Source organism: Trachypithecus francoisi, unplaced genomic scaffold, assembly GCF_009764315.1.
Source record: "Trachypithecus francoisi isolate TF-2019V2 unplaced genomic scaffold, Tfra_2.0 Lachesis_group5, whole genome shotgun sequence".
Classification (NCBI taxonomy): domain Eukaryota; kingdom Metazoa; phylum Chordata; class Mammalia; order Primates; family Cercopithecidae; genus Trachypithecus; species Trachypithecus francoisi.
In genome coordinates, this window is record NW_022681470.1 from 113,726,654 (window position 1) to 113,739,460 (window position 12,807).

General features: G+C 40.3%; 1 protein-coding gene across 1 annotated transcript in view; it reads left to right on the forward strand.

The window, feature by feature from the left end:
- Nucleotides 1–12,807, forward strand: part of LOC117074206 (calcium-binding mitochondrial carrier protein SCaMC-1) — a 55,927-nt gene that overhangs the window by 5,087 nt on the left and 38,033 nt on the right. Inside the window, exon 2 of the mRNA XM_033195403.1 lies at nt 11,779–11,905. Coding sequence (XP_033051294.1) covers nt 11,779–11,905 — 127 coding nt within the window. The remainder of the gene's footprint in view (nt 1–11,778; nt 11,906–12,807) is intronic.

Consider the following 12,807-nt stretch of genomic DNA (forward strand, 5'->3'; position numbering starts at 1 on the left):
AGATACAGTATTTAACATTACTAATTTTCTCATACTTGTCTAGTAATCCTATTTCCTTTTAAAAATCTTCAGTTATTTTCTTCTCTTTATGCACTTCCTTCTCCCTCTCCTCTTCCTTCTTCTACCCCCATCTTCTTTCTTTCTGTGGAGCCCTCAAGAATGGGATTAGTGCTTGTATAAAAGTGACCCAGAAGAGCTTCCTTGCCCCTTCCACCGTGTGAGGACACAGTGAGAAAACAGTGGTCCATGGAACCAGAAAGTGGGTCCTCACTAGACACTAAATCTCCTAGCACCTTGATCGAGGACTTCCAGTGTCTGGAACTGCAAGAAATCAATGCTTATTATTTAAGTAAGCCAATAGTATTTTTGTCATAGCAGCCCAGATGGACTAGGACAATTGCCAAGAGCAAGAAGGGAAGCAGCAAGCTACAAAAGGTTCCATCCTTGGTGTGAATTGACTGTGGAACCCTTGTCAAGTTTGAGCCTTACTGGAGATTTACTTTCTTATTCTTAAAATGCAGATATCTTGCCTGCGTCCTGAACAGAGCTTTTAACAAGGTCATATGTGGCTGAATATGAAATTTCATGTTAAAAAAACCCTTTAAAATGTGGCATCCCATTTACTAGCTGGTGAACTTCTTGAGGATCCTCTGTGCCCATGGGTATGAAGTGTATGCCAAATGATCACCCAATGTTAGAGGAGTGGGTGGACTGGTAACCTGATTTCAGGGCCCTTCTAACTCTTACATTCTATGATTTTTTTTTATTCTGTCTTTAAATTTTTACATTTACAATCACAGAAAAAATAGAGTCACATAGAAGAATAGTAGCTTAGCAAATGTTTATTGCATTGAATGAAGTCAGGATTCACTCCATTAAGTAATTCCTCTGTTAACAAGGAGAGTTCATTTCATTTTTATTTCATTAATATTGCCTTTTTTTTTTTTTTCTGGAGACAGAATCTCGCTCTATCAGCCAGGCTGGAGTACAGTGGTGCGATCTCGGCTCACTGCAGCCTCTGCTTCCTGGATTCAAGCGATTCTTGTGCCTCAGCCTCCCAAGCAGCTGAGATTACAGGCACATGCCACCACACTTGGTTAATTTTTGTGTTTTCTAGTAGAGATGGGGTTTTGCCATATTGGCCAGGCTGGTCTTGAATTCGTGGCCTCTAGTGATGTGCCTGCCTCTGCCTCTGAAAGTGCTGAGATTACAGGCATGAGCCACCATGGCTGGCCCATTTACTTAATATTTTAATTGTCAGACACTTTATGGTTTCTGGCACAATATTAAGGAGGCATGATATAGAAATGATAGAGTGAATTTTAGGGCATCACAACAGAAAGATTATGGTATAAGAAAAACAATGAAATTCCAACTACATTTCTGTCAAATGTTCTAAAATATATAAAATCGGCCGGGCGCGGTGGCTAAAGCCTGTAATCCCAGCACTTTGGGAGGCCGAGACGGGCGGATCACAAGGTCAGGAGATCGAGACCACCCTGGCTAATACGGTGAAACCCCGTCTCTACTAAAGAATACAAAAAAAAAAAAAAAAAAAACAACTAGCCGGGCGACGAGGCGGGCGCCTGTAGTCCCAGCTACTTGGGAGGCGGAGGCAGGAGAATGGCGTAAACCCGGGAGGCGGAGCTTGCAGTGAGCTGAGATCCGGCCACGGCACTCCAGCCTGGGCGACAGAGCCAGACTCCGTCTCAAAAAACAAAAAAACAAAAAAACAACAACAAAACAACAAAAAAATATATATAAAATCTGTATCTTTTGTGTTTTCTCCTGATTTATATTCCAAATTTGATGTTACCCTTCTCTGCAGAAATAAAGTGTCTGAAAGAATGAAAAAAATGGAAGAATTCTTTAGTAAGGCATAAAATACCCTTTCAATCTTTGTAGCATTCTAAGCCTTTTCAGTCACCTTTCCAAACTCTCCACATGCCATATTCCCTGACTAGACCACAACCGTGTACATTGATCCCTTTATTTTCTTCTCTCTGCCTGAGATTTCTCTCATTCCCCCTTCTCTGCCTGGTATATGATTCCCATTGTTTAAGGGCCCAGCTAACCTTTATAATTTTCCTAGCCCACTTTCTTTATCGGTATTCCAGAAAAAACATTTAGAAAGAAGCTTCCACAAGACAACATTCTGTAATACACTGCTTAACTTATTTTGACCATGCCTAGTTCAAAAATCTTATCTTTTTAAGGATCAAATGGAGCCCACCAAGTTATCTATATTTGCAGGATTTATGAAAACAAAAGGATTTGTTGAGAAAGTTTGAAGCCTAACCCTAAAATGTGGATCATAGTGTTTACTACACATGAACTGGTTTAGTGGATATAATGGTTATTATTACAGGCTATGGAATCAGAACAGGGTTCAAATGTTTTCACCACTTGCTAGACTGTGGCCTTGGGCATGTTATTTAATGCCTGGAGGCCTCAAATGTTGACTACAAATGGTAAGAACTACCCAGTAACTTAGCATAAATAGTAAATTCATTCATTTAATATTTTTGAACAGTGCCAGACATGTTTAATGAACTGGGGATATTGTGGTAAACAAGACCGATGGCGTTCTTCATTGTATTCCTGACACCCTCCCTATAGTAAATACTGACAGCCTTCTTCATTGTATTCTCAACACCCTCCCTATAGTAAATAGGTCTGCGTGTGTTGTGTAGGTGCTTGGGGAATAAAAAATAATAAGCAAATAATGAACAGGGTAATTTCAAAAAGCAGAAAGAGCTATTCAACAAAAACACCTGCCTTTTATTAGATGAAACTCTCAACTCTGTGATTTGCTGTCTCCTGTCAGTTCTGTTAAATGCCGTCAGTCTGTTTTCCTTATCACCCTGGCCATGATTTCTGTCTTTTCTGCTTGGTCTTGTAAACGCTAACCCAAGGCTTATTCTCTGCCTGGCTATCTGCCTTCTGTAGCTCTTTGCCACTACTTGCATTCTCTATGATGCACAGGGAAGGACCATTCCTTGTGGACCATAAAATTCTCTTTTTGAAAGAATTCATTCTTGATTGGGCCACAGCACATCTTGTGAAACAGCATTAGACATTTGCCACTGCTCAACAGCTCTGGGGGAAAATGTTGATTGAGAAGCATACAGTGGTTTTTTTGACCAACCATGGTGCAACCTCCTCCCAGAGGGAAACTTACAAGTATTTCAAGGATGTGTGATGGTCCATGTATGTCCCCAGTATCTGACATGATGGGTGGCGTACAGCAAGAGCTAACAGATAATGGCTAAATTAATTTTCTTTTTGAATTTTAATATTCAACTTTTTAGGCTACCCAATCTCCATATGTAGGAAAATAAATTACATAAGAAGTGGAGAGTTTTTATTGTGAAACTGCACCTCCACATTCCCTGTGGTGCAGGATGAGGAACCACAGGTGTTTGTCTGGGGAAGCCAGGGCCCTCTGTGGTTGCAGAGGGTGAGGATTAAGAGGAAGCCCTGCATAGTGTTTATGAGTATCTCCTAACTTCTCTCTGGGACTCAAGATCACTGAACTTTTGCCTATTTTGAGATCATCTTTACAATCCAGCCACTAACAGCTGAAGGATAGGCTTGCCCTGGAGCCATTGTAGTGGTTGGATGAAGATAAAAGATAAAAAACTGTGAGGGGAGGTGTCACAGAAGAAACGGCCCATGTGGGCAGATTTTCATTCAATTCCTAGTCTTTATTACAGCAATTCTCCAGCGCTGCAACCTTAAAAATGATTCCTACAACACAATGTAGGTACCCATAAGCAGCAGATTGGATAAAGAAAATGTGGTACATACACACCATGGAATACTATGCAGCCATAAAAAAGAACAAAATCATGTCCTTTACAGCAACATGAATGCAGCTGGAAGCCAGTAACTTAAATGAATTAATGTAGAAACAGAAAAACAAATACTGTGTTCTTACTTATAGGGGAGGAGCTAAACCTTGGGTAAATGGGGCATAAAGATGGGAACGATAGACACCAGGGACTCCAAAAGGAGGGAGGGAGGGAGGGAGGAGGGCAAGGGCTGGAAAATCTTCCTACTGGGTACTTTGTTCACAACCTGGGTGATGGAACCATGAGGACCTCAAACCCCAGTATCACATAGTATACCCTTGTAGCAAGCTGATGGTGTAACCCCTGAATCTACAATAAAATTATTTTATCTAAAAAAAATTTTTTTAAAAAGAAGGATTCCTAGACAGGTGCAGCCAAACAATTTTTAAAAAAATGTTGGCAGGCCCCCACCGCCAATCACTTATGCTGCAATAGCCCATGTCCCAACATTCCCGACCTACTTCTCTCCAAAAAGAAGTTTTTAGATGGCCCTAAAGTTTTTAGATAGTTTTAGATGGCCTTGTGCTGGGTTCTCCCTGGAAGGTTCTGGGGAAAGGGGCGTGAGTTGCCCCAACTGGACTCTTCCTGGAGTGGGAGCCTGCGCTTCTGATCAGACGTGAGTGCGGCAGGAACTCCGCGGTCTCTCAGCGCAGCCCCAAGTGCCGTCCCACGCAGGTCCTGGGCCCTGCGCGCTCGCGCCTTTGCACTGGAGCCGTTAGGATGAGCCCTCTCCTTTCATCGCTTTAACTGATGAAGGTGCTTTGTGTTTGGCACCCCTGAGGAGGATACTGTCTTAGACCTCTTCCCACTGGCCGTGTGGTGGGCAGAGATCCCTTTGGTCCGTCGCACTTCCACCCCACCGGGGCTCGCTCTGGCCTCGGAGCTACGAGGGAGACATCCTCGATGGACTCCCTCTACGGAGATCTCTTTTGGTACCTGGACTATAATGAGGATGGGGCCTTGGACATTTCTGAGCTTCAGGAAGGCCTGGAGGATATAGGGGCCATTCAGTCTCTAGAGGAAGCGAAGGTGGGTCTCACTCGCGCTGTTAATCAGAGAGACGTTGGGGCTGGGAGCCCTGGAGAGGCACTGGGCAGAGCGGGCAAAATTTACATGTTCTCATGCTTGACCTGGGCCCACTGCAGTGTTCAGGTGGTTGACCAACGTTACTGTTTACTAAGAATAACACAACACAGCTAACACATTTCTTAAGTATTTTTCTCCGTTTTCTCCCTGACTGTAGTACAATCTCCAACTTCAGATTGCTGTCAAGATGTTGGCTACATACAGCCTTGTCTTAAGAATCACCTCGTTCAATGTGCTCACCTGTCAGTTACCCAGAGGGGCGTCTAGGCCAAAGATGCGCCCTCCCCAGTTCAGAGAACTGGGATAATCACTCTACATGTATTTGGGAGTGGGGTGGTGATTGGAAATTTTCTGATGTTATGTTTTGATTTCTGTTCCTGGAAGGGCGGCAGTATAAGTGGCTTGTACTCTTGGGTTTCACTAGTGCTGAGGTTTCCTCAGAATATATCTTAATAATAGACCCTAGTTATCAGTACTGAGCTTAGGCCAGCCCTTCTCTTTCCCAACAGGCTAACCTACAGGCTCCTTCTCAGCATGTAATGCCTGGTAGATACTCCTATTGCAGTATTTCCAAGTCATTTTCCATTTGGAATTTATTATTGTATATAATAATTACTTTTTTTCTTTCTTTTTTTTTTTTTTCAGACAGAGTCTCGCTCTGTCTCCCAGGCTGGAGTGCAGTGGCCGGATCTCAGCTCACTGCAAGCTCGGCCTCCTGGGTTTACGCCATTCTCCTGCCTCAGCCTCCCAAGTAGCTGGGACTACAGGTGCCCGCCACCTCGCCCGGCTAGTTCTTTGTATTTTTTAGTAGAGACGGGGTTTCACCGTGTTAGACAGGATGGTCTCGATCTCCTGACCTCGTGATCCGCCCATCTCGGCCTCCCAAAGTGCTGGCATTACAGGCTTGAGCCACCGCACCCAGCCAATAGTTACTTTATAAGTATATTTGCTCTTTGGATGTTTGACCCAGTAGACTGGGAGATCCATGGGCATGCGGCCTATTGAATTTATTTTGAATAATTGGTACTTTGTGCCCAAAAAGCTGTCAGTTGACATGCTAAAATTTAGTAAAACTCTTTCTATTAGCCACATGAACTTTGGGAATATTGAAGCTCCATTCAGTCATGGGTCAGTTCTAGTTTGAGCACATTCTATATTCCAAGCCCCTTACCCTGGTATCCTCATCTGTTATATCGGAGGCCTGGACTGTGTACTTTCTGAGGACCAATTCAGTCCAAAATGTTATTTCTGCAAAGCTTATCTGGATTTTTAATTTCTAGAAAAAAAAGTCTTTCTCCTTTTAAAGTTAAGTGTTCTTGTTTGGGTGCAGTGGCTCATGTCTGTAATCCCAGCACTTTGGGAGGCCAAGGCAGGTGGATCACTTGGGGCCAGGAGTTGAAGACCTGCTTGGCCAATATGGTAAAACCAGTTCTCTACTAAAAATATAAAAATTAGCCGGGTGTGGTGGTGGGTGTGTGTAGTCCCAGGAGGCTGAGGCAGGAGAATCACTTGAGCCTGGGAGGCAGAGGTTGCAGCAAGCTGAGATTGCGTCACTGCATTCCAGCCCGGGCGACAGAGTGACTCCATCTCAAAAAAAAAAAAAAAAAAAAAAAGTTAAGTGTTCTTCATATTTGTTTCAAGACACTCTTATATTTAGATTTGCAAGTGTGACTTGTATTCGTTTATTTGATACAAACTAGCCTTTCATAAGAAATGATGGGTTAGGCCATCAAGTTGAATCTTTTGAAACCCGTTTCTTCCTTATTGAAACAAAAGGTTTGCAGATCTGTCTTGCATTTTTGGCAAGGAGGCTTCGTGTACCTAGTGGTGACTGACGAGGGTTCACATGTCAAAACCCAAGGGAGGGGTATCCCCAGAGAATTCTGCACCAACCACACAGAACATTCTGTTTCAGAGGAGCACCGTTGTGACTTCTCCTCAGGTGGCAGTCACATCACTAGGAAGTTTTGATATGAGGTCTCTTCCCACACGTCTCTACCTCCCCTAGTAGGAAAATTTGTTTATATAGACAAAACTCAACTGATAAAAAAAGAAAGAAATGGTACTTACATTGTCGTATTAAGATACAAAAGCAATAACTTTTTGTTGTGAAAATGGTCTGTTTTTTGAACAATGTATTGTTTTGTTTTTTCCTGTGAAAGTTGAGAAACTAAGTATATGAAGAGATAATGGTCAGACCATAAATAAAAATAGAACTTGGACTCAAAATTTACAGCAGTCGGCCCAGAAAACCAGCCCTTTATCTAAAATAAACAGACCAGGAAACCAGCCTGTTATGTCAGACTTGTAGGAAGGCAGGTTACTATCTCTAGAGACAATACACAAAGCTATGCAATAACTGCTGTAACAGCCCCAAATGGTCAGAATTTGATTAATAACCGACAGCCCCCCTAGCTTTTTTCTTTACTTCCAACTTAGGACGAACCAGAGAAAGCTAAATATGCACCACCTACTAATCAAATAGGATGCCCTGTTTCTACTGAGTCCACCTACAGTTTCCCTGGGCCAGCAGCTCCCAATCAGGAAATGCCTGAAGCCTTCCCTTTTTCTCACTGTAAAGCTTCCCCACTCCTCTTCCTGCCTTTGAGTCTCTGTCAATAGGCAAGTGAGGGTGTGTGACTGCCTTGCTATAGCAAGCTTGGGCCAGGTAGATTTTGCTTTTCTCATTTGAGTGGTCTTTTATTTCTACAAGGAACATACAGGAAAATTTACAGGGGAATCCATTCCTAGTCTTTCATGTTATAGTAATCCCCTTTTATCTGTAGGACAGCATATTTTCCAAGATCCCCACTGAATACCTGAAACTGGGGGGTAATATTGAACCCTGTATGTACCATATATATATACACACATATGTAATTTTAGTATTTTTTTTTTTTTTTTACTTTATCTTTAATTAGCTTTAGCTCTTTTTTTTTTTTTTTTTTTGAGATGGAGTCTCACTGTGTTGCCCAGGCTGGAGTACAGGGGTGCAATCTCGGCTCACTGCAACCTCTGTCTACTGAGTTCAAGCAGTTCTTGTGCCTCAGCCTCCCGATTAGCTAGGACTGCAGGTGTATGCCACCATGCCTGGCTAATTTTTTTAAATTTTAGTAGAAATGGAATTTCACCAAGTTGGCCAGATTAGTCTCAAACTTCTGACCTCAAGTGATCCTCCCACCTTAGCCTCCGAAAGTGCTGGTGAACCACTGCGCCTGGCCATAGACTATATATTTTTGATCTGATAACTGGTATGGCTACTAAGTGACTAACAGGCAAGTAGCATCTATAGTGTGGATATGCTAGACGAAAGGACATTCACCTTCTGGGCTGGATGGCACAGAATGTCGAGAGATTTCATCATGCTACTCAGAATGGTGTGCAATTTAAAACTTATGAGTTGTTTGTTTCTGGAGTTTTCCATGTCATAGTTCAGACCATGATTGACTGCAGATAACTGAAACTGTAGAAAGTGAAACTGTGGATAAGGGAGGACTATTGTATTGATAAGTCAGACTCATTAGGCAATCATAACTCTTGATTTACCACAAGAAATGCTGCAGAAATATGGGTTAAAAAAAACAAAAACAAAAACAAAACAAAAGAAAAACTGTTCGAAGTTTTTTTTGAAAAAAACAAAACAAAACTGACCTTTAGCTTGTTACTTCCAAAATGGTAGTGAAAACTGCTGTTCCAAAGAGTGAAAGGAACCAATGACTAAGAGAAAATCTTGTTTTCAGGATGACAGATTAAAAAATAAGCAACTTGCTGAAACAGTGAAAATCTCTCCACTTATAACACAAAACTAGTTAAAACTGGTTGGAATGAATATGGTCAAATCAAGTCTGCACAGAACGAACTTGCTGATGGTACAGCCCAGATTTCCACCACGTATTTTATATTAACTCCCCCCAGATTTTCACACACAATCCGTGAGGTAGCATGAAGAGATAACTATGCATGCCTAAGATCTTGGGAGACCTCCCCCTTTCCTTCCACCAATCACCCACTAATCCAGAATCTGCCCTCAAACCTTTTCTAATAAAATGACTACCTTAAAGCCAGCACAGGGAGACAGATTTGAGCTGGACTCCTGTCTTCTTGTGGGTCATCTTGCAATAAGAAGCTTTTCTTTTCTCAAAACCTTGTGTTATAATATTGACTTCGAGTTCATTGGGCAGCAAGCCCCTTTTGGTCAGTGACTATTCTTGTTCACTGATGTTTCCATTGGCCAAAATATAAACCTCTTACAGGAAACTTCAGTACATAAATGGCACCACAGAATGCTGTGACATTTTCTCTTGGATTGTAGCAGGTTACTGTACTGAATACTGTAGGCAGTTATAACACACTAAGGATTTGTGTATCCAAACATAGAAAAGGTACAGTAAAAATATGGTAATTTTGTTCAACTTTTAATCGAGATTTGGGGGTATGTGTACATTTGTTACAAGGGTATATTGTGTGATACTGAGGTTTGGGGTACAATTGAACCCTGTCACCCAGATAGTGAGCATAGTACCCAATCGATAATTTTTCAACCCTTACCCATTCCCTCCCCATTCTTGTAGTCCCCAGTTTCTGCTATTCCCATCTTTATATCCATGTGCACCCCATGTTTTGCTCGTATGTATATGTAAGAACATGTGGTTTTTCGTTTTCTATTTCTGCGTTAATTCGCTTAGGATAATGGCCTTCAGCTGCAGCCATGTTGCTGTAGAGGACATGGTTTTATTATTTTTTATGGCTGTGCAGTATTCCATGGTGAAAATATGGTACTATTATCTTACTAAACCACTGTCATATATGAGGTCTGTCATTGACTGAAATGTATACAGTGCATGAATATATATACACATATATATAATGTCATCCATTTTGTGTATTGTTAGATTTGATTTGCTAATATTTTTTGTAGGAGTTTTGCATCTTTTTCACTAGTTGACATTGCTTGTAATTTTCCTTTTTTGTGTGATGTCCCTGTTAGGTTTTAGAATCAAGTGTATACCCACCTCATAAAATGGGTGGGGAATGCTCCCACCCTTTCAATTCTCTGGAAAATTGGTGGTTTTTTTCCTTAAAGTTTGGTAGACATTATTGTTAAAACATGTGGGCCTCGATTTTTTATGGGAATGTTTTCAAATTACACTTTACATTTCTTTAAAATCTGAGTATAGGGCTACTCAGAATTTCTGCTGTCTTCTGTCAGTTTTTAATAAGTTTTTATAGGCGTTTGTTATCTCACTTTCACATTTTTGATATAAAGCTGTTCATAATATCATTAATGTCTATAGTGTCTAGTAGTTTCCATCTTTACTTTCTGACATTAGTTATTTGCCAGTTTTAGGAGTTTGTCAATTTTAAGAGTCTTTTCAAAGAACCGTCTTTTGGCTTTGTTAATCTTCCCAATGACGTGTTTTCTTTCTCATTACTTTTTGCTCCTTATTTCCTTCAACTTCTTTTTTGCTTCATTTTTAAATAATTTCCTGAGATTGAGATAAGCCTCAATGATTGGTCACTGATTTCCAGTCTTTCTTCTTTTCTAATTATGCATTTTAAACCAGAAATCTTTCTCTAAGTGTAGCTTTAGTTGCAACTTACAAGTTTCAGATCTGTCTCTCTAAGTCTGGAGGTTGGAGATCTGACCATGACCATTAAACTATCCAGTCACAATGTGGCATTATTTTTTATTTATTTATTTATTTTTTTGAGATGGAGTTTCACTCTTGTTGCCCAGGCTGGAGTGTAATGGTGTGATCTCGGCTCACTGCAACCTCCACCTCCCAGGTTCAAGCGATTCTTCTGCCTCAGCCTCCCAAGTAGCTGGGATTACAGGTATGCACCACCACACCCAGCTAATTTTGTATTTTAGTAGAGATGGGGGGTTCTCCATGTTGGTCAGGCTGGTCCTGAACTCCCGACCTCAGGTGATCCGCCTGCCTCAGCCCCAAAGTACTGGGATTACAGGCGTCGGCCACCGAGCCCGGCCCAACTTGGCATTATTTACCCGGAAGAGCATGACTATCAGAACAGTAGAATTTGTAATCTTTGAGTGGGTGATTGTGAGTGTCATAATAGGTAGATAGGTTATATTTTGGGTGGTGGTAGGAGAGGGCTTACAGTTTGCTATGACAGCTTTTTATATGGATCATCCTTAGTAAAAGATTATTTAATTTTTGAAATCAAAGGGAAAAACACCATTTTAGGCTTTCTTCTTTCTTTCTTTTTTAGAGACAGGGTCTTTCTCTATCACCAGGTTAGAATGCAGTGGTGCAATATAGCTCATTGTAACCTCAAATTCCTGGGCTTAAGTGATCCTCCTATCTCAGCTTCCATGTAGCTAGTATTTATAGGCATGTGCCAACACATCTGGCTAATTTTAAAAATTTTTTATGGAGATGAGGTCTCACTATGTTGTCCAGTCTGGTCTTGAATCCTGACCTCAAGTGATCCTCCCCCATCAGCCTCCCAAAGTGCTGCAATATTTTAAATCCTGTGGTAGGTCAAGTGTTTGTCTTCTATCTTGGGGTTTATAAAGTACATGTCAAGAAATTTAGGGTGTGGTTATATTAGCTTTAAAAATGTCATGTTTTATAAAAAACAGTGCATCATTTTTCTGATTGAAAATTTAACACAAGACCCAGAATCTTTTTGCAGCAGTAGAACTACTTTTATTATAGATCTTTGCCATAATGAATGATGATACATCTGGCCAAAAATAGGTACTATAGTCTTTTAGGAAAACAGCCAATCTGCTTGAAATATGTGTAGAAATAATTTAGTGCATCAGCCCATATTGGCAACAACTTCTTTCTAATGTTTTTTGTTTTCTTAATAGAAAATTTTTACTACTGGAGATGTCAACAAAGATGGGAAGCTGGATTTTGAAGAATTTATGAAGTACCTTAAAGACCATGAGAAGAAAATGAAGTTGGCATTTAAGAGTTTAGACAAAAATAATGATGGTGTGTCTTTCTTTTATATTTATCACCAGCTATGAAGAAGCATTTCTCGTGCTTCCAAGAGTCTAAAAGCATGCTTATTTAATCTCTGTGGTTTTAGATGATAATTATTATTTGTGTTAATACTTATTTTTCTTAGTAATATGATTTTTATGTAGAGTTTATATTATTTAGTGAAGAAAACTTATAGATAGCTTTTCTTTTTCATTACTTTGAAATGTAATGAATTACATTGCTGAATTATAAACTGTGGGCAGGGCCTGTTGTAAATATTAACTATGGAACATTATGCTGATTTGACTTAAACCTGTAGGTTAAAAATAATAATTGTATTTTCTTGTCCTCTAGGTAAGTGAGATTTGTTTTTATTTGTATACAAGAATGACAATTGTGTAGTCTAAAATTTAAAAAACTTTCAGATTATCTTGCATTTGTTAGTATTTTTGGAAAAATTAATTTAGAGAAGATACTCTCTGATCCTGGAAATTAGGGGAAAATAGCATATAAACATTTAAGTAGGTACCTTCTAGTTAAGAGTGTGACTTCTCCATTTCGATTAATAGGTTGGAGTTTATCTTAATCTGTTTTCTGTTGCTATAACAGAATACCATAGACTGGGTAATTTGTGAAGAAATGAAATTTATTTCTTATAGTTCTGGAGGCTGGGAAGTTCAGAGTTGAGGAGCTGAATCTGGTGAGGGCCTCTTACTGGGTCATAACATGCTAGCAGGCATCACAGAGCGAATGCGCTACCTCAGATCTCTCTTCCTTTTATAAAGCCACTAGTCCCATCATGGGGACCCTACTCTGAAGACCTTATCTAATTCTAATTAGAAATAGAGTCTTGAAGCTCTCATCACCAGAGGCAACCTTTAACAGGAAGAGAGAATTTATAAAAATTGTAA